This window comes from Camellia sinensis, chromosome 6 (assembly GCF_055761805.1).
Source record: "Camellia sinensis isolate YWXY chromosome 6, ASM5576180v1, whole genome shotgun sequence".
NCBI lineage: Eukaryota > Viridiplantae > Streptophyta > Magnoliopsida > Ericales > Theaceae > Camellia > Camellia sinensis.
Window position 1 is genome coordinate 192,530,524 of NC_138966.1, and position 24,818 is coordinate 192,555,341.

Sequence of the window (24,818 nt, forward strand, 5' to 3'; positions counted from 1 at the left end):
AAAACCCCAAATTTGGAAATTTAATGCCCTAACTTTTCAATGCCCTAATTTCGAAATTTAAGATCCCAAATTTTAAATGAAAACCCTTATTTATGCGATACAAACCTGAATGTGGGTGTTTGATGAAGGTGTTCCTCGTTTTTCCGGTGGTATACTGTTGGCCGTTGTTTGTTGCTTTCTCTTCGTCGTCGGTCTTTCCTTCGGAGTTCGGCTGAGTGAGGGAGAAGAAAATGGGCTGGAAAAGAAAAAACGACTTTCGTAAAGGGAGAAGGAGATGGATTTTGTGTAAAATGAAACGGCTTTCCGAAAATCGTTTTTCATTTATGATAAAATTCTTATTTTAGGCAAACAATATTTATAAATTGAATTTTTTTTATTAAAAATAAAAACGGTTTTACAAAAATCATTTTCTATTTATTTTCAAATTATTATTTTAAGCAAACAATATTTATAAATTGAAAAAAAAAATTAATAAAAATAAAAACAATTTAAAAAAAACCGTTTTATATAAACCATTTTTATAAAGGAAAATTTTATTATTTTTTTATTCATCAAAAATGACTTTACTAATGCCATTTTAATGAAAACAATTTTGATAAAACCGTTTCACCCTATATTAAGAATAAAATAAGAAACACAACCTACTAAAATATTCAAAATGCCCCCAGACAGGGAAATTGGCCCACAGACATAATACTCGCGGCCAAAGCCCATCTCTGTAAAAAGCCCCTTCTCATTCGTTGCTCTCTCTCTCACTCTGAAAAAGAGGAGGAAAGAGATGAGCTTTTCATTTTTAGAGAGAGAAACCATCTCTTTCTCTCTCTAGGGTTCTCCCTCTCGCCATTTTTACGCTTCTCTGTCTTTCATTAATCTCGAGCTCATCGAATTCCACCTGTGATCCCCCGCGCTAGATTCGCTTCAAATTCCCTGAATTTTGATGTGTTTTCGCTCAATTGAGTCGGTGTTCCATGCTGTTGAGACCGAGGTAATGTATGCATGAAATCAATTTGATGATTATATAAAACTTGAATTCATATATGTTTTAATTCAAATTGTAGTACGAACTAGTTAAACTGGATTTGTTCCTTCATTGCACAGTAGAGTTGGATTGAAATTGCTTATGCTAATTACCAAAGGAAGAGAAGGAAAAGAAAGCATGCGTGTGATCGAAATTAGTTGTGCATGTCAAATGCAGATGATATTAGCTTTGTGAACCCTTATTTTCTTTTGAAGTTGCTATTTTAATCTGATTGTGAACTTGATTTGGGGTTTTGGGCTTTATTTGGTTTATTGGCCTTGTATTTGTTTTAACAATATTTATTCAAAGAGTACTAACCAAGTGGTGAAGGGTTTTACGCATATTGAACGATTACGCTTCTTGTCATTGGTGCTACATCATCTAGGCTGGTGTGGTAGCATTAGGGTACCCATTGGATGGGGGACTTGAGGCATAGGACGTGCTCTAGAGGAGGACTTCCTTGGCTAAGCATCGGGGGCGGGGTTTTAAGTGTGCCATGGCAAGTGCCTTTGGAAATAATTTGTGTGTGCGTAGGCCTGAAGCTAAGACGCTGCGGGCATTAATCTCACTTGAAATAGGCATGGCTCGATCCAAAGAGGGAGCTGTCAGGCCTTGTGTTTTAGTGGTTTGCATATCACATCATGAGGCTGGCAAAGAGGGAACGCGTAATGATGCGGAGATGACATAACATAGTGCGTCTATCTACCCACACTGGGACATTTTCCAAAATTGGATTTTATGTATTTATTTTTATTGTTTTTCTTCTGCACACGTGCATACCTATATGTTTTAGTATGATCATATCCAGTCCATTACTCCTTTATGTAATTCTTGCTCATCACTATTTGACTATTTTTTATTCATAATTTTAAGTTAAGCTCTAGTGATGCATTGTCTAGTTGTGCTGCCAATGCAGCCAATAAGTATTTATTGTTGAATGCAGCTCATCCCATGTTCTGTAACATTAGTATTCATAGTTCTGAAATGTATTTCTTTTTGTGCACTCCACTTAAATGCATGGAATTTGTTTTTTTGTGAGCTGACATTTGCTCATGCTCCATAGGTGTACAGATTATATTAGTCCTGATGGTGTGTTCACTTGGAAGTGGGAGGATGGAAGCCATGGCAAGGCTTCTGGCAGCAGGAAGTTTCTCACAAACTATTGCAGGTAGGAGATTTGGTGTATGGTGGCTTGTATCAAATGTTGCAATGTAACTCCGGAGCTGTTAATCCCATGGATTATATGGGTGAACACTTTACATAATATTCAAGTTAAGATAACGGGGTGTTTATGGAAAGTGGTGGAAGAATAGGTAAGGTAGGTGTATCTTGCTTTAGAAGTACTCAGTGAGGCAAAAAAAAAGAACAGATTAACAAAAGAAGAATCTGCATCCTGGTATGATTAACTGTGTAGAAGGCATTTTTTTTGGGAAGGAGCCATCCAACAAGGATCAAACAAACATAGAAAAACTATACAAGGAATCACATTTTAATGAGATTAAAACTAATTAAACAGTAGGTTTACAGGAAGTATCATCGTCGAAAGGCCATAGCTGTCAAAATAAGTTTTTAAAAGGCTAACCATGGCTATCCAAACCGAAGCAACTGGAATGGACATCAATCTAAATGCATCCTCTGTTCTCACTGAAGCCATCTATTTGACTTAGTATCCTTAATATGCCTGTAGTTGATGTAAATGACCTTGCTTATAAGTTAGTGCTTGAAAAGATTTAAAAAGCTGAGCATCCCATCTGCCCTACACCAGTGAACCAGAACATACTGGTCTTCACACAGACACAAATGTATATTAAATAATATGGTTCGCAAGATCATTGTAGTACATGTTGAAAAAACTTTTGTTCATTTGATTTGGACTTAATTTTGCGGCGGTCATCTAGTATGAGGATGGCATATAAAGACCAAGACAGCTGATCTAGGAAGTTATTCTGTATCTATAGTATTGAGAAATAGACATTTTTAATTTAATTTATTTAATAACCTACCTTCTCCCTTGCTTCCTTTGACAGAGGAAGTTGGCAACCAGAAATTAGCTGCTCAGTACATCCAAAGAGAGTTACGTGAGGCAGATGACGCAAATTTGCTTGATGAAGAAGGTGAGTTTTTATTTTTTTGTCAGATACCAATTCATGCATGCTTGCCTTGTCTGATTTAACTATGGTTCCCCTTCATTCAAAAGGTATAGAGTTACTTTTGTATAGGTTGTACATCTTTAAGTTTTTTGTATAGTTGGGAGTTGAGATTGTTTACCCCACTCTTGACCAATTATTGGATTTTGTAGAGTTTTTTGTTAAACTAGGCGATGGTGTATAAGTGATTTCCTGGTTTTATTTCCTTCTTTTTATATATGGATGGTATTTTGTGCCTTCTCTCAATGAAAATATTATTTATCAAAAAAGAATATTAAATTTTGGTTACTTTTGCATTGATTGGTGTTAATACTTCATCAACTATCTTGATAATTTTGTGTTGCAGACATGCATGTATTTGATTTGAAGCCCATGACGGATTCTTTGCATTTGGTAAGTTTTGGAAAATCTCGTTCTTTAAGTAGGTTTTCGCATAGTAGTATCTTAATGCTTTATGATGTTGTGACAAGGGAGCCTATCCTGTAAGTATCTTTTCCTGTTCATATGCACTTTACTTCCTCTGAGATGTCCCTTTGTGAAGCTTGTAAGAATTTATGTATTATTGATTGATGTCTTGATTGATAGATTACAAGATTGATTATATTCTGTATATTACAATTCCTATATATAGAGGAGAAGATGGTAGTGGAGTGTGTGATAGTGGAGGTGGTAGGTGTGGAGAAAGATAGTGGAGGTAGTAGGTGAGTGGTAAATTCTAACAGCCCCCCGCAAACTCAAGGAGGATAGAAACTAACCAACTTGAGTTTGAAGAGAGGAACAAAACAAGAAAATACATAAAAAAAAGGATAGGAGACACTGTATGGTCGTGTCAGACCGTTGGTGAAGACACTGTATGGTGGTGTCATAACGTTGTAGAGGACACTGTATGGTGGTGTCATAACGTTGTAGAGGATAGTTTATGGGGTCATGTCGGACCGTTGTAGAAGACAGTTTATGGGGTCATGTCGGACCGTTGTAGAAAAACAGTTTATGGGGTCAGGTCGGACCGTTTGTAGAAGACAGTTTATGGGGTCATGTCGGACCGTTGTAGAAGACAATGTTGTGACAGTTTACGGAGTCTTGCTGGACCCTTGTAGAAACTAACAGTTTATGGGGTCATGTCGGACCGTTGTAGAAGACAGTTTATGGGGTCATGTCGGACCGTTGTAGAAAAACAGTTTATGGGGTCATGTCGGACCGTTGTAAAAACTAACCGGAATCAATGTCGGGACAGTTTACAGAGTCTTGTCGGACTCTTAAAAAGTTGCACCCTCAAAAGGTGTGCCCAATTTTGTCAAAAGGCGTGCCATCAAAAGGCGTGCCCAATTCATCAAAAAGGCGTGCCATCAAAAGGCGTGCCATCAAAAGGCGTGTCCACTTTGTCAAAAGATGTGCCATGAAAAGGCGTGCCAGTTTGTCGGGCGGCAAGAGGCGCGCGATACGCGTGGCTGCCTCGGCTATTTAACCAAGACGAAGGCTGAGGCTGAGGCATACCATTCTGAAACCTCTGAAACCAACCCTTCGCTGAAAAAACTTTGCCTCTGCGGAGAGAGAAACTGTGGAACACTTTGTTGCCATTCTGTCACCAACCCTTCCGAACATTACCAGTCTGAAATTGCTATTTCGCTGAAACACTTAGCAACCCAAAAACATGGCCTCTTCTTCCCGTCCAGCTACCCAGAACCTGCTCACGCTCTTTCCAGAACTGAACGAGCCCACAAGAGAAATAACTGGTGCGGTGGCCAGTGAACCTCAACCAAACACCTCTGGTTTTGCTCCATTGAACTTTCCGATGCGGTCGGTGGAGCAAAAAATGGCGGTGCAAACTGATATTGAGGCTAATCAGTATACTCTGAAGTCATGCGTGGAAACCATGACGGCGGTCACAAATTTGTCGAACCGGCTGCAGAGTAGGACAAATGAGGTGCAGCATTTAAATTCCCAGCTGGCTCTGCTCCAACGCATGTATAAGGATGCGCGAGCAGAGATAAGTGTGCTGAAAGCAGAAAATAAGGAGCTGAAGTGGAAGGCCACTGTGATGTTCCGATTTGGAGGTCCGCCGTATGCTGCAGTGGAGGAGTATGGAGGAGTGAACGTGCTCGGCGGCGTAGGAAACACGGAGGTAGCACCGTCAAGGGCCGCCCAGGACGGAGGAAAGAAGAAGAGATCTGCAGCAGAGTAGAGAAGAAAAATCCCACTGTGGGTGTTGGGTGTGTTATGGTGGTTTTTTTTTTTTTTTTTTTTTTTTTTTTTTTTTTTCTCGTGTAAAATTATGATCGGGGTTGATCCTGACATGAATAAAATAAGTGTGTTTGGCAAACTCGAATGGTAGGTGTGGTAAGGCAGAAAAATCAACTGGAATGATTTTTTTTTTTTTTTTTTTTTTTGTGAAAATAATAATAATAATAATAATAATAATAATAATATTAATATGGAAATCATGGAGTGGGCGGTGGTACAAAAATATTGTGTAGAAAAAGAGGGAGATGGTGGAAAAGAGAGGCCACTCATGTTATTAAAATAAATTAAGGAATTAAAAAAAGTGATATTGGTTTTGTTTTCAAAAAAGATGGATTAAAATAAATATAAAAAAAGAAAAAGAAAGTGGAGACCATGATGAAAGGTGGGAACAAGTGTGCTGGTGCTGTGTTGTAATGGTCAGAAAGAGAGATAAGAAAATAAAATAAAATAAATTTCAAGGTGCTGTGTTGTAATGGCATTGAAATATCCACCATCATAAAGAGTATCAGTGGTGCTGCATATGTTTATGAGCATTATTTGAGGCCTTTCTTTCTTAACCCACAGCAGACTGTTAACGTCTAGTATGTCCCAAGGAAGAAGGACATCTTCAGTAAGCCAGATGACATTCTAACTGCTGCTGAGAAGTACATAGAAGAACATGGCCCGGAAGCATTTGAGAAGCTTGTTAGCAAGGATAGGGAAACCAAGTTCAGGAGTAGCAATTACACGTATTTTGATGAGGACCACAGCTATTGAGCCTTGTTTGGCTGAGGGAAACACCTTTTTTCCGCTGCTGTTAGGAGTATCTTTCCGGTGGAGAAGCTGCTATGGACTATTTGGGGAGAGTGATGTCGAAAGCCGGAGCCTTGGATCTCGCCACCGGCGTCGGCGGAAAGATCGAGAAAGACGATGTTCTCTCCGCTGTCCAGAAGTATGAGCAGTATCACGGCTACTATGATGCCGAGAGAGAATGAGATGTTATGAAGATATGATGAGGAGGTAGGTATGTAGTAGACAATTCTAGCGGACTAGGTTGAGGTCCGGCGGGCGGCCAAGGCGAGGTTGCCGCCCGCCGGTGAAGCGAAAAAATATTAAATTCTTAACCTTGCTCTGATACCATGTAAGAATTTATGTATTATTGATTGATGTCTTGATTGATAGATTACAAGATTGATTATATTCTGTATATTACAATTCCTATATATAGAGGAGAAGATGGTAGTGGAGTGTGTGATAGTGGAGGTGGTAGGTGTGGAGAAAGATAGTGGAGGTAGTAGGTGAGTGGTAAATTCTAACAAAGCTGTTTGTTTGCATATAGTGGGCCATGATAGGAAGTGTTTCAAGTCCAATTCTACTTGTAATGGGCCCAAGATAGGGTGGTATGCATGTCCACAAATGACAAATGTCTGAAAAATATTTAACTTGAACATAGGAAAATTTATGAGAAGTGTCTGCAAAATGAGAAATGGGGTCGGCATACAGCCATTTAATGGGACTTAAGGTTTGGTTTGGTTTATAGGAAAATTTATGAACATCTATGCTTTATTTTTGAATCTACAAGGAAAATACATTATGCATGTATCACTATAACAATTGTGCTAGAGCAATCTTCCTTAATGAATATTGTCAACAAACATTACACCAATAAATCTATTTGACTCGCAAATTGACTTGAGGAATGCTGAAGCAAATGTGATGGTCATTAATTCTTCTGAGTTGTAACTCTGAATCATTTGTGTGATATTGATACGATAGCCTCTTGCAAAAAAAAAAAAGAAAAAACAAAAAAAGGAAATATATTATACAATTTTGATGCAATTACCCAAACTCTATATTATACAGTCTAGTGAAATGTTGAAATTGATAAAGTTGAATGATGGCGAGTCACTGAATAACAAAGATATATACCTTGTTTTATGCCTGGCTTGCTTCTTTTCTTTCCTTTCCTTTCTTTTCTTCTTCTTCTTGTTTTATGCCTGGCTTGCTTCTTTTCTTTCCTTTCCTTTCTTCTTCTTCTTCTTCTCTCTCCCCCTCCCCCCCTCCCTCCCTCTCTCCCTCAATATCTTCTTACCTTAGCTGCAAAGAATGCCTTCACCCGATGGGAAATTAGCAAATGCTGCAGCTATTTAATTATAATATTTGCTGAATACTTTTTCTCCAAAATATCTGTTCAGTTGAAAATGTGCCCATGAATTGTGGCATCCTAAAGTTCCCTAGTATCTGTATGTGCATGTTCGTGTATGGACTTTGATTTTACTTAATTTATTATTAATATTGTTTTGAAGGTCCGTTGCAATGCTTGTAAGAAGCCAATCAAGGCCAGCCAATACGCAGCTCATGCAGGTCACAAGTGTTTCTTTTTCCATGAACTATTCTATTAAAATCAGACAATGAAAATTTGTTTCAGAATCATCGGAGCTGAAAATCATAATACAACTGAGTTTAAAGACGTTTTGTTTTATTTTGAGATGTATTATTTATACCAATAGCATCAGTGTTGTTTGAAAGTTAAGACATGAGTTGAAGCAAGCGCCGCTGATGTCTGATAAAAAATAAAACCACTGCTTTGATGACTACGTTTTTACTTTACAAGATGTTTCCCAATTAATCTCCAATGGTCCAACCCTAATTAGTTGCACGTTAATTCCTAAACCACAATCCTTCAACAATTGCGCTTCACCGAAATGGGTTCTATTCTTTTTTATTTTTATTTTTTATTTTTTTTCAGAGCTCTGTAAATCTTTAAGTCCAGCAGAAGAAATTGTTGCGGAACTTGATGGTGGTACTGGGCACAAGAAACCTCCAAGGAAGGAGAGAAAAAAGTTACTAACTGCTTATGCTAGTATCCTTTTAACTGCTTTAACAGAAGTTGTTTAATTTTTATAATTATGACAATCATGTCACATTTCATTTTAGAGGACTTTGCTTTCCTTTACTCCATTTGTCTAAAGCTACATTAGGTGGAGAGCAAGGAAGGTTTGAATCTGCAGAAGCCAATGATGTAGCCACATTAGAATTTCATTTGGATGGACAAAATCAACTGACTTCTTCCCTCTCCATGGAGACAAAACGTATCTTCTTTTGCTTTGGTTTCATGTTTGTTCATCTCTAATTGATTCCTTTTTTCCTGTACATTCCATCGGTTAATAATATTTTCTCATAGAAAAACATTGACAATTCGTGGCCAGTATATGCTGTGGTGTGTTTAGTTACAATTCTGTTCCAAATTTAGATCATTATGATGAACAAGTATTGTCCAATTGAAGTCATTCTGTCTTGATGGAATATTAGCATTGTTCCTGTCGCTAGGGTAGGAAAGGTTTTTCATTCCTTTGAAAGGGTTACTGTCTAATTGCTAGCGGTACTGATAGGAGTTGTTAAATTGTTGTGATATTCGAATACTAAAAATTGTGACTCAGGGCATCCTTTATTTGGCATTCAATGGATGGATTTTACTCTGAAAGGTGTCTGCTGGATAGGATTTTGTAAATATTTAGATTCCTCTTGTCCCAATACTGTATCTGGCATGTACTAAAGAAGGAAAATGTTAATTGTGTTTATGGAGTATACTGATCCTTTGTGTTTCTTGAGTGAATTAAATTTATTTTGTTCCTTCATGTCATCTCATTTTTAACTAATGAACATTTCATTTTGTATTACGTTTCCTGATTTGATTTTAAATTGAGAATATGTTGTAAAACGGTGAAATTGTTCGCCGCGTACTTCTGTAAAATATATTTTGCATGGCGTTGTCTTCCTTATATGGTCTTAATTTTTGATTGCCTTCTTTTTCTCCATTTGGAAATTCATCTTGTGTAGATGGGGCATTTATAACAGGTGGTTCAGGAGTTAGTCCTGGAAATACAGATTACTCAGCAGGTGCAATGCCACCTCCAGCAAAGCGTTCTAAAATGTATGCTCCTCTCCATTGTTAATTATGATTTTCCTGCATTGTTTCAGATAATTATTGCACTTTTTTTTTTCCTTTTCCATTTCAATTTCTTCTCTCCATATACCATTCTCATTGTTCCATTTGATGTATGCTAGTTATTCCCAGAAATAAATTATTGTGTGGTGTCTTTTCATGCCTTTAGAGAAGAATGATTTTTAATGACGGAACAACTGATTCCTAATGGTTCAGTTTTCTTCCCTACAGGCAAATATTTAGTAGATAACTAGTGCATAGGCATGTGACTTCTGGCGAATATTTCTTTCTGTCCCCTAATACTACTTTTTACTCCTTGGAAAGAGCTGGTGGTTTGCTCTCCTTTTAGGAATAATTTGAAATTGGGATTTCTTGATTTGGTTCAACAGTACATGTTTTAGATTTCTACTTGAAATTTAAATGGGAAGATTAACAGGACAGTTTCAGTTCGAACTCGTTCTTTCTTAAATTTTCTTCTAGACATACTGAGGACACCTTCTTTTGTTTCCACATTGAATGTAAATTTGTCTTGATCTTGTAGGATGGAATCTGAGGGTCTACCAATGCTAGATCATTTAGAAACAGCCAGTGGTGTAGCCAAAAGTTTGTGCATAAGTACTCAGGAGGCTCGTACCTGTAAGGCTGTATTTATTTTACGTGAATTACAATTTTCACTCAACTTCCCATATAGTTTCTTTTTGGAGTATCATTCAAAACCTTCAATGTGTTTCTGTAATAATTTTTTTTTTCCATTTTTAATCTTCTTTTGGAATTATAATGCAAACTTTCAAGTTCATAGTGTATGTTGCTTTACAGTTTCATTGTCAATCATTGAAAAATTGGCACCTGGGTTTTCAATATAGGTGGGGATTTGTCATCCACACATAGATTTCGTATTCTTTCATACACCCTTTTGCTGTAGAATGGCAGGGGAAACACTACCAAGGATAAGAGAATTCTAAATTTTCTCACTCTTCCTACTTTTCTACTCTTTATTCTCTCATATGAATTTTGGTCCAAATATCTTTTATGTTTGTCTAAGAAGTACGGACACTTCTAAGAAGGTGACGTATCCGTGTCGTGTCCGTGTCGGACACCGCCATTCTTTGAACACTTTCCTGACACGTGTCTGACACTCTTCAAAACATGTCTTATTTTTTATTGTTTTTAAAAAACTCGGACACTCTTTGGATACTTGAAGGACACATGTGTCTGTCACTTAAACACATGTGTCTATTGATTAGACACAGGTGAAACTAATTATAAATTTGAACAAAATAACTTAAGATATAAGAATAAAACAAAAACCATATAAATTTATAGGAGTTTGTCATATTGCATTATATATAACATATAATAAATGTATAAAATTATATATTTCATGCGTATCCTGCACGTGTCGTGTCTTGCATTTTTTGAAAATTAGCATGTTAGCATGTCCATGTCTTGTCGTGTGTCCGTGTCCATGCTTCTCCATGCAAGGCTGGTGGGGATTTTTTTGTTTTTATTTAATTTTCTTAGGTTGTTTGTATTCTGAGAGGTGTTTCTCATTTTATGAAATCCTTGGGTGAAATTCATGTATATGCTTCAGATAGTGGTATTTTATGGGGATTCTGGGTGTGAAAAGCCACAGCACTTATGGTGCTGCTTTTTGATGCATATGTTTTATTAGTGTTTGACATATTTTCCTCTGTTCAGGTGGAGGGTTTCCCAAAGAGTCAAGTGGCAGAAGCGAAAAGACTTTTGATTGTGTTGTTGGAAATCAAAAACCTAGTCAAGTCCATGATCGTTGCGTGCTGAGCAAAGGTATGAGTTTATCAGACACTTCGACCCAATCTGTTTATTTCTCATGCCCTCTTTTATTGACTGGAAAATGGGAAGTCATGCCTCTGACTTTCTCATAGGAAGTTAATTGAGATAATTGTTCAACTGATCAGAATTTCTATTCTGTTGATTTTGGAAAGTTCTCCTGAAACAAATTTTTTTTTTCTTTTCTCTTTGCTTTGTAATTTTTTTTTGGGGGGTAATTATTGTCATGCACTAAAATCAGATGCTCCAGCTCCCCTTGCAACCAAAGTGTTTTACTCTCAAAGGAATCATCGTCTCCGATCAGCACTTACATATCTTTATTATGAGGCATCCTTTGAGGAGCACTCTGGTGATTTGGTGAATCAGAAAACATTAAATGCCATGCCGTTACAAGTTTCATCTCCTAAGAATTTCTCTTATGAACAAATTAATGTCCAGAGGGGAAAGGTTTGCCATTTTTTATTTCTCTACTCTCTGAAATGGTCTATTCTACTACCTTGGCACGTTTTCCTGGACAATTATGTGGCATATTACATGCAGATAACATGGATGTACAAAAACGGTATCCTCCCTTTTTCAATAAGAGAAAGTAATGTTAATGAAATTTAACTTCGAAAACTTGCCACAAGGCTGTCTATGGTGGGTTTGTGGTGATGTAGGAATATATTATAGAATTAGGGTTTTAAAAGGTAGAAGAAAAGTTGTAGGGTTTGTAGAAGGAAAAGGCTGTAATTGATTGGGTTCAAAATTGGCAGCTTGCTGAAATTTTCAAATTGAGGCTATTTGATGGCCTAAACATTGAGTAATTTGGGGTTTTAGCATTTAATTTGAAGGCCAATGTTTGAGGTGTCAGGCTTGATTAGAGTTTGATTGAGGAGGGTTTTAAGACTGAAAAGTTCACTTTTTAGGGGTTGAGAACAGTTACCTAAGTATGTCCAAAATACCCTTAACTACTAGAACTGAATAAAAATCCATTAAATCTGTCCAGCAATATTCTAATCTATAAAATACATAAAAATAATACTCGGACTAACCCCAAAACATGATCACATAAGTCCTAGCCCGTAGGTGTAATTGTGAAATTTCATATTTGTTCTTTTCTTCGTTCTATGCTCGCCATCAAGAACATAGAGGGAAATGTTAAAGTGGAAAGAATGTGTGCAGTGGTTAACTAGATACCGCTGTCAGACCCCAACCCCAAATCAAAGGAGAAATTCTAGCATAACATATACCAGTATTGGCAATTTACCATGTTAGGTTGAAGGAGTGTGGAATTAATATTCTATTAATACCAGGTTTTAAGTAAAGTACATAAATCAAATGGAAATGTAAAGTTAATACCCTCGCATCTTCACCAAACATAGCCTAGCATGAGCAGCATTATCATATGAAATGTATTAAATGAGTAATAATCAACAATGCATATTACCAATGTGTTATCTAATGTACACAATGTAGTTTTATTTCTCCTTTGAGATCGTGTATCATGCTTCATAAGCTATGAAATACCTTGAAATCGTGTATCTTCTTCGTCTTCTTTTTTTTTTTTTTTTTTTTTGGCAAGGGTATTGGTAGTGTTTGGTAGTTACACTCATTTTTAAAATTCCTGTAGTGGGCCCATTAATTGACTAGTTCTTTTCGTACCATTTCTTGTAACATGCTTATGGATATCAAATAAATATTGCTTTTGAATGTTCATGAAGTGATGGCCTCTTTTACTTGAATTCCTCATAATATTTGCTCGTGAAGCTTTTGTATGTAGTTCACACCTTCTCACCCCCTTTCAATTAATGAAACGGAATAGAAAAAACAACGCAATTGATATTCTACTTGGAATATTTAGTGATTGAGAGATTCATTAGTATTCGTCTAGATTTATGAAGTGTTTTAATGTGATATGTTTGCATGGCAAATATTGCTGAAAACTTAGTTAGGTACAGTATCGTATTTTCAATTGAATAGAAAAACGAATTACAAGAAATATATATATATATATATATATATATAAGACAACTATGCTAACCTTAATTGCTACCAATGACTAAACTACCCTTAATACATATGCTTAACACCCCCCGGCAAACTCATGATGTAATAGCAGGAAGCATCGAGTGTTTGTCAAGCAGAAAACGGAAATGCATGATAGTATGAGACTTGGTGAAGAAATCAACAAGCTGCATAGTAGAGGAGACAAAGGGCAAGGACAACGTGCGAAGCTGTATGTGATGGCGCACAAAGTGGCAGTCAATCTCAATATGTTTAGTCTGCTCATGAAAAATAGAATTATGAGCAATTTGAATGGCACTGGTATTATCACAATACATAGCAGTAGGACTAGGGGTGGAGACACCAAAGTCGGAAAGCAACCAACGCAACCAGACAATTTCAGTAGTGGTAGTAGCCATAGCACGATATTTAGCCTCAGCAAAAGATCGAGCAACAACAGTTTGCTCTTTGCTTTTCCAAGAAATAAGAGAACTACCCAGAAAACACAAAAGCCCGTAGTAGACTTACTGTCCATAGCATCACCAGCCCAATCAACATCAGAAAAAGCACGAAAATCCAAAGAAGTAGCAGAGAACAATAAACTCTGATGCAAGGACCCATGAAGGTAGCGCAAAATACGAAGAACAGCAACCCAATGAACAGTAGTCGGAGAAGAAACAAGCTGACTAACAATATGAACAGCATAGGCAATGTTGAGCCGAGTAATGGTAAGATAGACAAGGCTGCCCACTAGAATCCGATATAAAGTAGGATTAGGCAAAGGGACATTGTTAGTGGAAGTATAGTGCACATTAAGTTCGAGAGGAGTGCCAACAGTGCAGGAGTTGGTCAACTTGGCTCGCTGAATAACATCAGTTGCATACTTGGACTGAGATAGAAGATAATCCCGAGGCGAAAAGGCCACCTCAATGCCCAAAAAATAACGAAGCGAACCAAGATCTTTCATCTCAAACTGATGATGCAAGTGAGCCTTGAGAGCAGAGATACCATCAAGATCGTCGCCAGAGACCACCATGTCCTCAACATATAATAAAAGAATAATGAGCCCCGCAGAAGTGGAGCGTAGAAAGAGAGCCAAGTCATGATCACTGGTACGAAAACCTAAGTCACAAACAACAATAGAAAATTTCTCAAACCAAGTTCGAGGAGCTTGTTTGAGACCCATATAAAGCTTTGCGAAGGCGACGAACTTCACTAGGTGCATGAGGGAGCCCAGGAGGAGGGACCATAAAGACTTCCTCAACTGTGTTACCTTTGAGAAAGGCATTCTTGACATCCATTTGAGATAGATGCCAGTGACGCACAACAACAACGGCAATCAAGGTATGAACAGTGGTCATCTTGGCAACCGGAGCAAGGTCTCCTCATAATTAAGACCATATTCTTGAGCAAAACCTTTAGCCACCAAACGGGCTTTATAGCGTTCCACAGAACTATCGGCTTTGGTTTTAATCTTATACACCCACTGACAACCAACAGTATATTTACCAGAAGGCAAAGCAACAATATTCCAAGTACCAGTCTTATGTAAAGCAGAAAGTTCCTCATTCATAGCCTGTTGCCAAAGAGGGTCAAAAATAGCCTCCTTATAGGAGATGGGCTCAGAAAGAAAGTGAATGGAAGATAAGAAAGTACAAAATTCAAAAGAATAACTAGAGTTAGAAGATCCATAACGAGTAGGACATGTACATACCCGTTGAGGATACTAAGAAATAGGAGCCTCATTAGCAGCAGGTAATGGAGAGACAGTCAGAGGAGGAAGGGGAGGTGTACCTGCAAGCAAAACATGTTGTTTCTTACGAGCATAAGTGTGAATAAGAGGAGGGGGGACAGTAAGAGTGGGAGACGAGGAAGAAGAGGAGGGAATATCAGAAGGAGACAAATTGTGAACATAAGAATCAAAAGGGATAACATTAGGAAAATGATCGAGATAAATAAGATCAGATTTAGGCTAAGTTTGGGAAGTCCCAAATAAGCTAAAAAGCTAAAAAGTTACTCAAAAAGTTAAAAAGTTAACACTATTCACCAAAAGTCAACAATTACGGCTGCACAACTCCCAATTCAAATTTTCCTCTACAAACCAATTTTTACAATTTTTTATTACACATTTTTCCATAAAAAGTCAAAAAGTTAACCCAAACATCCATATTTTCAATCTCAATTTTTTAGTCCAAAAAGACAAAAAGTGCACTTATTTAGTCTTCCCAAACTTGACCTTAGTGAAAGGAGCAGATGCAGAGGGAATAGAAAAGAAGGGGATATGTTCAAGAAGAACAACATGGCGAGAAACATAGAGACGTTGAGTTGTGGGGTCATAACAGCGATAACCCTTTTGACCGTCACCATGCCTAAGAAAAACACACATGGCAGAATGGGCAGACAACTTGGTATGGGTTGCACAATGAAGGACAAAACAAGTACAACCAAAAACACGAAGAGAGAAATAGTCAGAAGGAGTACCATGTAAACGTTCTAAAGGGGAAATGCCGCAAGTCACTTCGAAGGGTATGTGGTTAATAATATGAACAGTAGTAAGAAGAGCCTCCCCCCAAAATGAGCTAGGAACAGAAGAAGAAATCAAAAGAGAGTGAGTTGTTTTCATGATGTGACAGTGCTTGTATTCAGCCACACCATTTTGCTTAGGAGTTTAAGCACAAGAAGATTGTTGAAGAGTACCATCTGATTGTAATAAGTGAAGGAAATCACTATCACGATATTCCCCACCTAAATCACAGTGAAAACATTTAATAACAGAAGAGTATTGGGTTTGAATCATGGCACGAAAAGCAATATAAATAGGGTAAAATTCAGATCGGTGCTTCTTCAAATAAATCCAACAGTGACGAGTATAATCACCAATAAAAGAAACATAATATCGGGAACCCCCTTTAGTGGGAATGGGTGCAGGACCCAACACATCAAAATGCATAAGATCAAAAGGTTTAGACGAAGTAGTGAAACTTTTATTAAATGGTAAAGCAGTAAACTTTGCTAATTTGCATCCACTACAATCGGAAATATTATGACTACTCAAAGAACCTAAGACACCAGTAGAAACTAAATACTGTAAACGAGAACTAGACACATGACCAAGGTGAGAATGCCATAAATAAAAAACAGACGACTTAGGACTCAACCAAAAAGAAGACAAATCAATTGAAGATGCAGCAAGGGGAGGAACATGCATCGTCTCCAGAACATATAAACCTCCCAACCTACGGCCGGTCCCAATCAGCTGCTTGGAATGAGGATCTTGCACAACACAACCAGATTCAAAGAAATAAACACAATAATCAATGGCACAAAGTTGACTAACAGAAATAAGATTTAAAGTTAACTGAGGAATACAATAAACATCCGAAAGAGAGAGAGTATCAGTCAAAATGGACCCAACCCCAGCCAAAGACATAGGAGTACCATTGGCGGCCATAATAGTAGTAGTAGAAGGAGGAGAAAAGATAGACAATAAGAGGGAGGAATCATGAGTCATATGATGTGTAGCACCAGAATCAAAAACCCATATGGAACGAGATATACCTGGAGGAGATGAGGGGAGGAAGACAAACCAAGAGGTGAGGAGACAGTTAAGGCATTTGGTGTATGAGTAGAGAGGTGTTTCTGCAGTTGTTCAGCAATAACAGTCAAAGATGGAGAGGAGTCATCCACTGAAGAAGTCGTGGCAGCTGTATGTCCCTTTTTCCAAGAGGATGATTGGCCAGAATGCCTATCAAAATTCTTTCTCCAAGTCGGTGATTGCCCAAATGGTGGACAGCCCAAAAGCTGAGGACACTGAGCCTTCTAATGACCTTTTTGATGACAAAAGCTGTGTTTATCCATAGGAGCATGAGCATAGGATTTGCTGGGAGAAGTAGAAGAATGACTAGTAGGAACGGCCAGAACTGTCTGAGTTGGCAAAGGAAGCAATCCTTTGCCAGGTGCTCTTTTGAAGCAAAGTTCTTCAGCCAATAACTCATTAACCACAGAATCAATAGAAGGGAGAGGACTCCGATGCATAATAGTGCCGCGAAGCCCCTCAAAATCAGTCCTAAGGGCCATTAAGAATTGAACCAGCCGCTGCTCCTCCCGATAAGTACAATATGCCGCATGAGTGCTCAATGACTTAGGCTCGGTAAAAGCTAATTGATCCCACAAACCAATCATGGTAGAATAAAATTCTTGGATACTCTTATCGCCTTGTTGAGTAGCACGAATCTCATGTTCTAACTGATACCGTTTAGCAAAATTTGATTGAACATACAACTGAGATAGATGATCCCAAATTTGTTTCGCAGTAGTAAAGTTGGCAAAATGAATCCCAATAGACTGATCTACAGAATTATTAATTCAAGTAATAATCTTGGCGTTAGTAACTTGCCAAGTAGAGAGCAAATCTTGAAACTTTTCAACATTGGCATCGGTGGGCATAGCAGAATCACCAGTAACAACATCCCAAACATTTTTACCCAGAACAAAATTTTTTATGACATAGGCCCAATAAACATAATTATCTCCCACTAACTTCATGCTAATGGCTTGAAGTGAATCTGACATTCCACTAGACATGATATTAAAATATAAAGAACTTCATAGAGAAGACCATAGAGAAGTCACAAGGAACCGACAACACAAAAAAGAAGAGAAGCTGAAGCAGATTACCTAAGTATCACACCTTCAAACCAAACGAGCCAATATCAGTCGTGGTTAGAAGAACCAAACGCGATTTTGAGATAAGAGGGAGAGTCGTGAGGAAGAAACGGCTTAGACTATGAATCGCGACTTCGTGAGGCACAAACAAGCCCACTCGACTTCGACTTCGCAAGGCACCAACGCGACTGTGAATCGCGACTTCATGAGGCACAGACAAGCCCACTCGACTTTGACTTCGACTTCGCAAGGCACCAACGCAACTGTGAATCGCGACTACGTGAGGCACAGACAAGCCCACTCGACTTCGATGCAAGAGTGTATAGCGGCAAACGAAGAGAAGCAACCAATGCGACTGTCTTCAGTTCATACCAACACCAACGAGAGGTTAGCTGTCAAAACCTGGCTTTGATACCATGAAAACTTAGTTAGGAACTACGTATCGTATTATTCAATTGAATAGAAAAACAAATTATAAGAAATATATATATATATATATATATATAAGACAACTATGCTAACCCTAATTGCTGCCAATGACTAAACTACCCTTAATACATATGCTTAACAATTGCTAGTAAGAAAAGTGATGCTCATATTATCTTTATTTTGACATCTTATATCATAAATAGCTGATTATGTTTGTCTTCTGATATTTATATCTGAAAATGCCAATGAGCTACATCTGCTTTTGAGAAAAACTTACACCACTTTTGTTTCCTGGGGTACAGAGAGAAAAAAGCTCTTTGCCTTCTGTGCAAAAACCTGATCAAATTCTTGCAGATAGTTCGGATGCATACTTGGGTAAATTAGGAGGATGCATGCCAGCCGTGAACTGCTCAAATCATGTTTCTTCTGTGAATAATATCTTAAGACCACAAACTGCATCCATCGGAATTGCGAGAAGCAATTATCATTCAAAGCCTTATTCTTTTGCAGGAAACACAGGTAGACCATTTCAAATTTTACTGTAGCTTCATATACTTTGCTCTTTATTTTTTCCAGGGAAAAAAAAGGAAAAAGACTAACGTAGACTAAGATATGAAAGCCATATGAGAATAAAGTTTCTAATGGTAAACATAATGTTTAGCTGATAAACCAGTGTTATATATGTACTATAAGATGGGATAACAATACTCATCATTGACTTTGATTTTAATTGAACTGCAATAAAATTGATAGGTCATCTAAAAAGAACATCTATAATTTCTAAAAATGAAGAAGAATAATTTCCACCTATTTTTTTTTAATATTATTATTATCATAATTTTAATGCAAGTAGATGGGAGATTTCATTCTTGCCTTTTCTATTTTTACGTTTCATTTAACTGATTTAAACTATTGTGGAGATGGGGTAGAGTTTTTCACAGGAGTGATGGCTTCTGGTTTTGTAGGAATGCAGCAGCCTAAAGGAAGTGTTCCTGTTATATAGGAGTCCTGGTTGGAATTTTTGGTAGGCGAAATTTATATATATTACTCCAATTTGTGAGTTTAGGATCGTATTTTCGACATAGAAAAAACAATATGTTGAAAATTTTCATTCTAGATTTTGCACTAAAGTGGAAAACCATACTTTGTTATAGTTGCCTGAAATACAAAAATTAAATTTCTCTGCCTCGGTCTTAAGTTACCTTTTTACTTCACTATTTTTCTGGGATTGGGGCCTAGAGATCTCTTAAATGTAGAATATGAAGAATCTTGGGAATGCAGCGACATAGACCCCCTTCCTCCAGAAATTAAGTTTTGCTTGTGTGACAATGATGATACCAAAATGCAGGGCTTGATCCCTTGTTTTTATCATGAAATTTCATTTTTCCTGAAGGAAAAACACAGGAAAGATATGATTAGAGGATATGATTAGATATAAGTCTTTGTTAACCCTTGTGAAAATCCTTTTTCCATGCTTGCATTCTATAGGCTCTTCTTCTAAACATGACAAATACCCAACTTGCAGGAATGGTTTTAGAATGATTTTGATGTTTTTGAATTTGTATAACCGTTGTTTTAGGTTTTAGAGGTTTGGTGGGAGTGATGGCCTGTTTAGAATTAATTTTATTTTTTATGTTTTCATTGTTATTTTATTTTTATTTATTTATTTATTTATATTTTTTTTGTGGAAACAAAAACCATAGAAGTTTCAAAAACACATTATTTTGATATCATTTTCATTATTGTGTGAAAACAATTTTAAAAAATTTAGAAAAACAACTTAAATGTGTTAACAAAAAATTGGGTGCTGTTCTACAGGAATATATATATATATATATATATATATTTCTGAAAACAACTTCCACAAATAGTTTTCTACACAAGTTTTTTTCTGTGTCAGTTTCATATTTTCTGTTTTAGAGAGAGACAAATAGAAAACTGAGGACTTTAACAAAGGTTTTGCTTGTGTTTCAATTTAAGGGGGAGTTGATTATTGTCCCAAGTAATAATGTATGTGTGCTTTTCCGTGATATTGCTTGCAGTGTTCACTTTGTTATATTGCGGTACTACTACTAAATTTTCTATAGTAATTTTTTTTCTTATTTATTGATGTGACATATAGCATATTATTGAAGCGGGTTTTGTTCAGTTAGGAAAGTTTATATTGTTATAAGGTTCAAATTTTAGTTTTTTTTTTTTCAACAATAATTTTTCCTTAAAAAAATTAAATAACAATGAAATTTTGAACAAAAATTCAGGGAAGTTGACTATTTCGCTATTTTAGCTTGATTAAAATAGTTGTTTTTGGGAAGTTGATTATTTTTTTTTAGTAATTGATTTGATGGTTGTGAGAGAAAAAATAAAATGAATATGGATTAAATGTGATATTTTGTCGTATTAGTTATTTTAGCTTATCTTATCTTTTAGGGGTTATTTTAACTCAATTCTCTTTCCAACGTTTATGAAAAAATCTTTGTGTGGCTCTTATGTGCTGTTGTTGTTTGGTCCAGACATTTTATTTTATTTTATTATATACACATATATATATATATATATATATATTTAAATTTAAAAAAAATGTGTTATGCATTCATGTTGTGCGGGTGGGCGGTCACTCTCATGGTCTCTTGTGTGCATAATGAATAGTTGACAGCCACCTAACAAGAGAGACTCCCACAACAAAATAAATAAAAGATAGAATCCTTCGTTTTCAGCCAGTCTGCCTGTTTTCGTTATCATAACTTCCATTGTGTGTGTGTATATATATATATATATATATATGTATATGTGTATTATATTATGATTGAATTTATTTATTTTTTAGATAATATATGTATATAGCATGTACTGAATTGGCAAAAGTTGAAATGAGTTTGTCCTTTGCTATTGCAATAGGCCATTAGGTACACCTAACTTTGTTGTGCTAAGGGGTTACACCCCACTATTTAATGGGCTAGTGTTTGATTTATTGGAAGAGAAGTTGAAATGGAATCATTAATATTTATTTTTATGTTTGGTTTGGAGTAGAAGAAATGAGTCCTCGTTTGGGAACAGGTTAATTTAGTAACTTTTTGGCTATTTGGCTAAAAAGGTAGGTAAAAAAAACTTGTATATTTGGGATGACTTTTTGGCTAATTACGAAAAAATGTGCAAAAAGTAGAGAAAAAAGAGAATCTTTGACTTTTTGGTATGGATTGTTAGCTTTTTGGCTAATTTTAGTAACTTTTTGGCTAATTGGCTAAAATAGTCTCTTGCCAAACGAGGCCTGAATATACATTCTAAGTGCTCGTTTGGGAAAGAAGGTTTTGGACTCTTTTTGGTTAAAATAGTCACAAAAAACAAAATAAGCTTTTTAGCCTAATAAAAAAGAACATCACATTCAATCTATAATCATTACATTCTTTCTCTCACAAAAAAGTCAAAAGTTATTTTCAAACAAGATTTTTAAGTCTCAGGCTAAAATAACAAAAAAAAATTAGAAAGTCAAAAAATCAATTTACTTTTCAAACGAAAATGACATCACTACACTTAGATGAAGAATGATTATTTCAATAGCAAATTTCGATTACTGATATTTCATTCCATCTTAAGATCTAAGGCTTTGTTTGGTAAGTAGTGACAAAAAAATCAAAGATTTTTTTTTCTTTACTTTTTTTTTTACATCTTTTCGTAAAAAGTTAAAAAGTCTTTCCAAACATATTAATTTTTTTTACATCATATTTTAATTAAAATATCAAAAAATTATTAAAAAAAACCTTATTTCCAAAAGAGGCCTAAATATACATGTTTGATTGCCGAACTAAACATTGCATGTTGTGCACATCCTCTTGTACAAAATGCAATTGCACTAATCTTGAATCCCCCATGTGGAGCATTCCTCAAAATAACTCACTCACTCAACCATTTTTTTTTTGTTTTTGTTTTTGTTTTTGTTTTTTTGAAAAAAAAAACTCCACCATGTTTATGCTTGAGGAATATTTCATAGTTTGCACCCACCAAGTATTAGTGTAATGATTGTGATATACTTTAATTAAACTGGAGATATTTATCTCAAAAAAGTATTCCATGGATGCATTGTTGTGATAGTGACAAGCTTTGACATAGAAAAAAAAACTTAGGGTACACCACCAACCCCACTACCTCTTCTATTCTACCGCCTACCCCTCACTTTCCAGTTATTTATCAAAATCATTTTCTAAAAAATAAATAAATTTTGCTAAATTTAAGTGATTTTAAGTTTATTTTTTAAACACAAGTAGTGTATTAAAATTGCATTTTAAAAACACAACTTAAGTCTTAAAGTCGTGTTCCACAATATAACAAACTTTACAATAAACTAATTGAAGTGTTTTTAATGAAACTGTGAACGCTAACTTCACAAAATAACATGATTTAAAAATAAATTAAAAACTGATTGGGTTTTAAAAATTGAGTTTTAAAATAACAGAGTAATATTCTCCAAACTAATAAATTTTACAAGTTTTTTCTAGTTACATTCGGTTTATTTAGACAAAAATTATTTTTAAAAAATATTTTTTGGTGTTTGGTACAATGGAAAACGAAAGTCAACGGAAAACATTTTTCATAGTCAATGGAAAACAAGTTTATTTGGATAAAAAATGTTTTCCACTTTTAAAAGGTAAAAAATATTTTTCAGATCAAAATTTTACCAATATTACTACACTACCTCCACCACCATCACCATGGCCACCATAACCATCACCGCTACTGTCGCTCCATCACTATGCTGCCACCTCCACCTTCATTCCACCACCATCAAACATAGTAAACATTTTTTGAGAAAAGTTTTCCGTCAAAAATATTTTTCACCCAAACAAATGGAACTTATAGCATTGTTGTTTAGCCTCTCACTTTCTGTTTATTTATTATCTTACCTTTTACAATATCTTACCTTTTACAAAGGAAGTGAGCTTGTTTGGCTAAAAATGCACAAAAGATAAAATATACTAAATAAGTTAATAAGACAAAATATCACATTTAAACTAAAATTATTTTATTTTTTCTCTTACAAAAGTCAAAAAAGTCAGAAAAATCAAACAAAAAAACTTTTAGTCTCAAGACAAAATAATCAAAAAATAAAAAAATAAACTAAAAAAGTCAATTGCCAAACGACAACTTATTTTGTATCATTTTACCTTTCACAATGGGATATGAGATGAGAGCATAATATCCCATATTAGGTCTCTATATTTAGCTTCAAATTCAATCCCAATAGATTGTTATAAACCAGTTATTGATTTATTTAAGAATTATCAACCAAAACCAACCCTGCTACATCAATATAAATAAATTTAAAAATTACAGTTTCTACTATAACTCTTTCAACAATCTCTTCAGTATCGTAGGACGCAATGACATGATGTTGATGTTGAAATTGAAGCACCAACAACATTCACCTTAGAGGTTATGCATTCATTCCAAGCACATGCCTTGCTTTTTCAAAAGTAAAAATAAGAAAGCAACCATTTTGTGTCATTGCCATCATGGTTTTATTGAATGTATCAAACTTTCCTCCTAAATCATAGGATTCAATGAAGCAAGTATTTCTTACATGAAAATATGAATGTGTTGTTTGCTGTTGTTGTTTAATATCTTATAATGAGAATATATCTTTTTAATTGAAACACTCTCTTAGGGTACTTATTATTATTATTATTGCTATTTGAGGTAATTTTGAGTCAATGTGTTGTTACATTGGCAATAAGAAGATAAAATAGTTCTTTCAATAATCATTTTCCATAATGAGATGTTTTCATCAAATTGCCTTGATTTAAAGTTAAGATAGGATAATTAGCCAAGTTGTCTCAATTACTTGGGTTATTTTGAAAGAAAATGTACATGTTGGCTGGTGCTGCCCTTGCATGTAGTGAAAGTTTGATGACCTATGTTTGAATTATTAGTTTGGATAGAGATTTGAAAGAAAAAAATGTAAGTAAAATATAAATGAAATATAATTATATTTTGCTTATATTTTATGCGTCGTTTTTCTTATCATTTTCAAATTTCTTTCCAAATATATGTTCCACACACAACTTAAAGAAATATGTAAATCCCACACACATCGGTTTTTTATAAAAATGTTAGTAAAGTAATTTCTAATTGTAGTAAAACTATAAAATTAACGTCCTCAAGAAAACTTGACGTATCATTTTCACATGATAATTAGAGATTAGATCACACTCACATTAATAATTAGGGATTAGTTCACACGTGGAGGACTTAATCCTATCTCATAATGAACTTGCTCCCTCCTAATGATGATGAAGTGCAATATTGTTGAGAGTGATATAATTAGTAGCTAAAATATAGTGCATAATTTATTTATAAAAAAACTAAGAATTGCACAAAATGACAAGTAAAAAAACAAAAACAAAAACAAATAAAAAAAATTGTACTTTCACCTCGTATTGTTTGTTGAAATTAAACTTTGAAATAATCGAAAAACTTTATTCCTTTTAAGTTTTGTTATTGTCTTACATGGCAATTTGAAAAGAATAAAGGTTTTTGTTTTTAATATTAGGCAAATAATTATATTGATTTCAATAAAGTATATTGAAATGAGTGAAAAGTGTATTGT

General features: G+C 35.4%; 1 protein-coding gene across 6 annotated transcripts; it reads left to right on the forward strand.

Moving 5' to 3' along the window:
- Positions 1-629: 629 nt before the first annotated feature.
- LOC114306079 (uncharacterized) lies at positions 630-19,404 on the forward strand. 6 transcript variants are annotated; one of them, XM_082875729.1, is made up of 13 exons: positions 630-985; positions 2,082-2,186; positions 3,046-3,132; positions 3,512-3,558; positions 7,692-7,749; positions 8,135-8,248; positions 8,358-8,477; positions 9,226-9,319; positions 9,873-9,967; positions 11,030-11,137; positions 11,382-11,587; positions 18,523-18,739; positions 19,186-19,404. In XM_082875729.1, exons 2-13 carry the CDS (start codon positions 2,105-2,107, stop codon positions 19,221-19,223), a joined length of 1,266 nt encoding a protein of 421 aa, XP_082731855.1. In that variant the 5' UTR covers positions 630-985; positions 2,082-2,104; the 3' UTR covers positions 19,224-19,404. The 6 variants fall into 6 exon arrangements, 4 of the variants coding, with proteins under 4 accessions (XP_082731855.1, XP_082731856.1, XP_028107047.1 ...); XM_082875730.1 differs by having other exon boundaries at positions 673-985; positions 9,244-9,319; XM_028251246.2 differs by having other exon boundaries at positions 680-985; positions 2,090-2,186.
- Positions 19,405-24,818: the final 5,414 nt, after the last annotated feature.

Bases quoted from the DNA above. Each gene is read 5' to 3' on its own strand.
- LOC114306079 (XM_028251246.2), top strand. From the start codon at position 938: ATGTGTTTTCGCTCAATTGAGTCGGTGTTCCATGCTGTTGAGACCGAG. The intron at 2,187-3,045 runs GTAGGAGATTTG...TTCCTTTGACAG, and splicing joins TTTCTCACAAACTATTGCAG to AGGAAGTTGGCAACCAGAAA. The intron at 11,588-18,522 runs GTTTGCCATTTT...CCTGGGGTACAG, and splicing joins TTAATGTCCAGAGGGGAAAG to AGAGAAAAAAGCTCTTTGCC.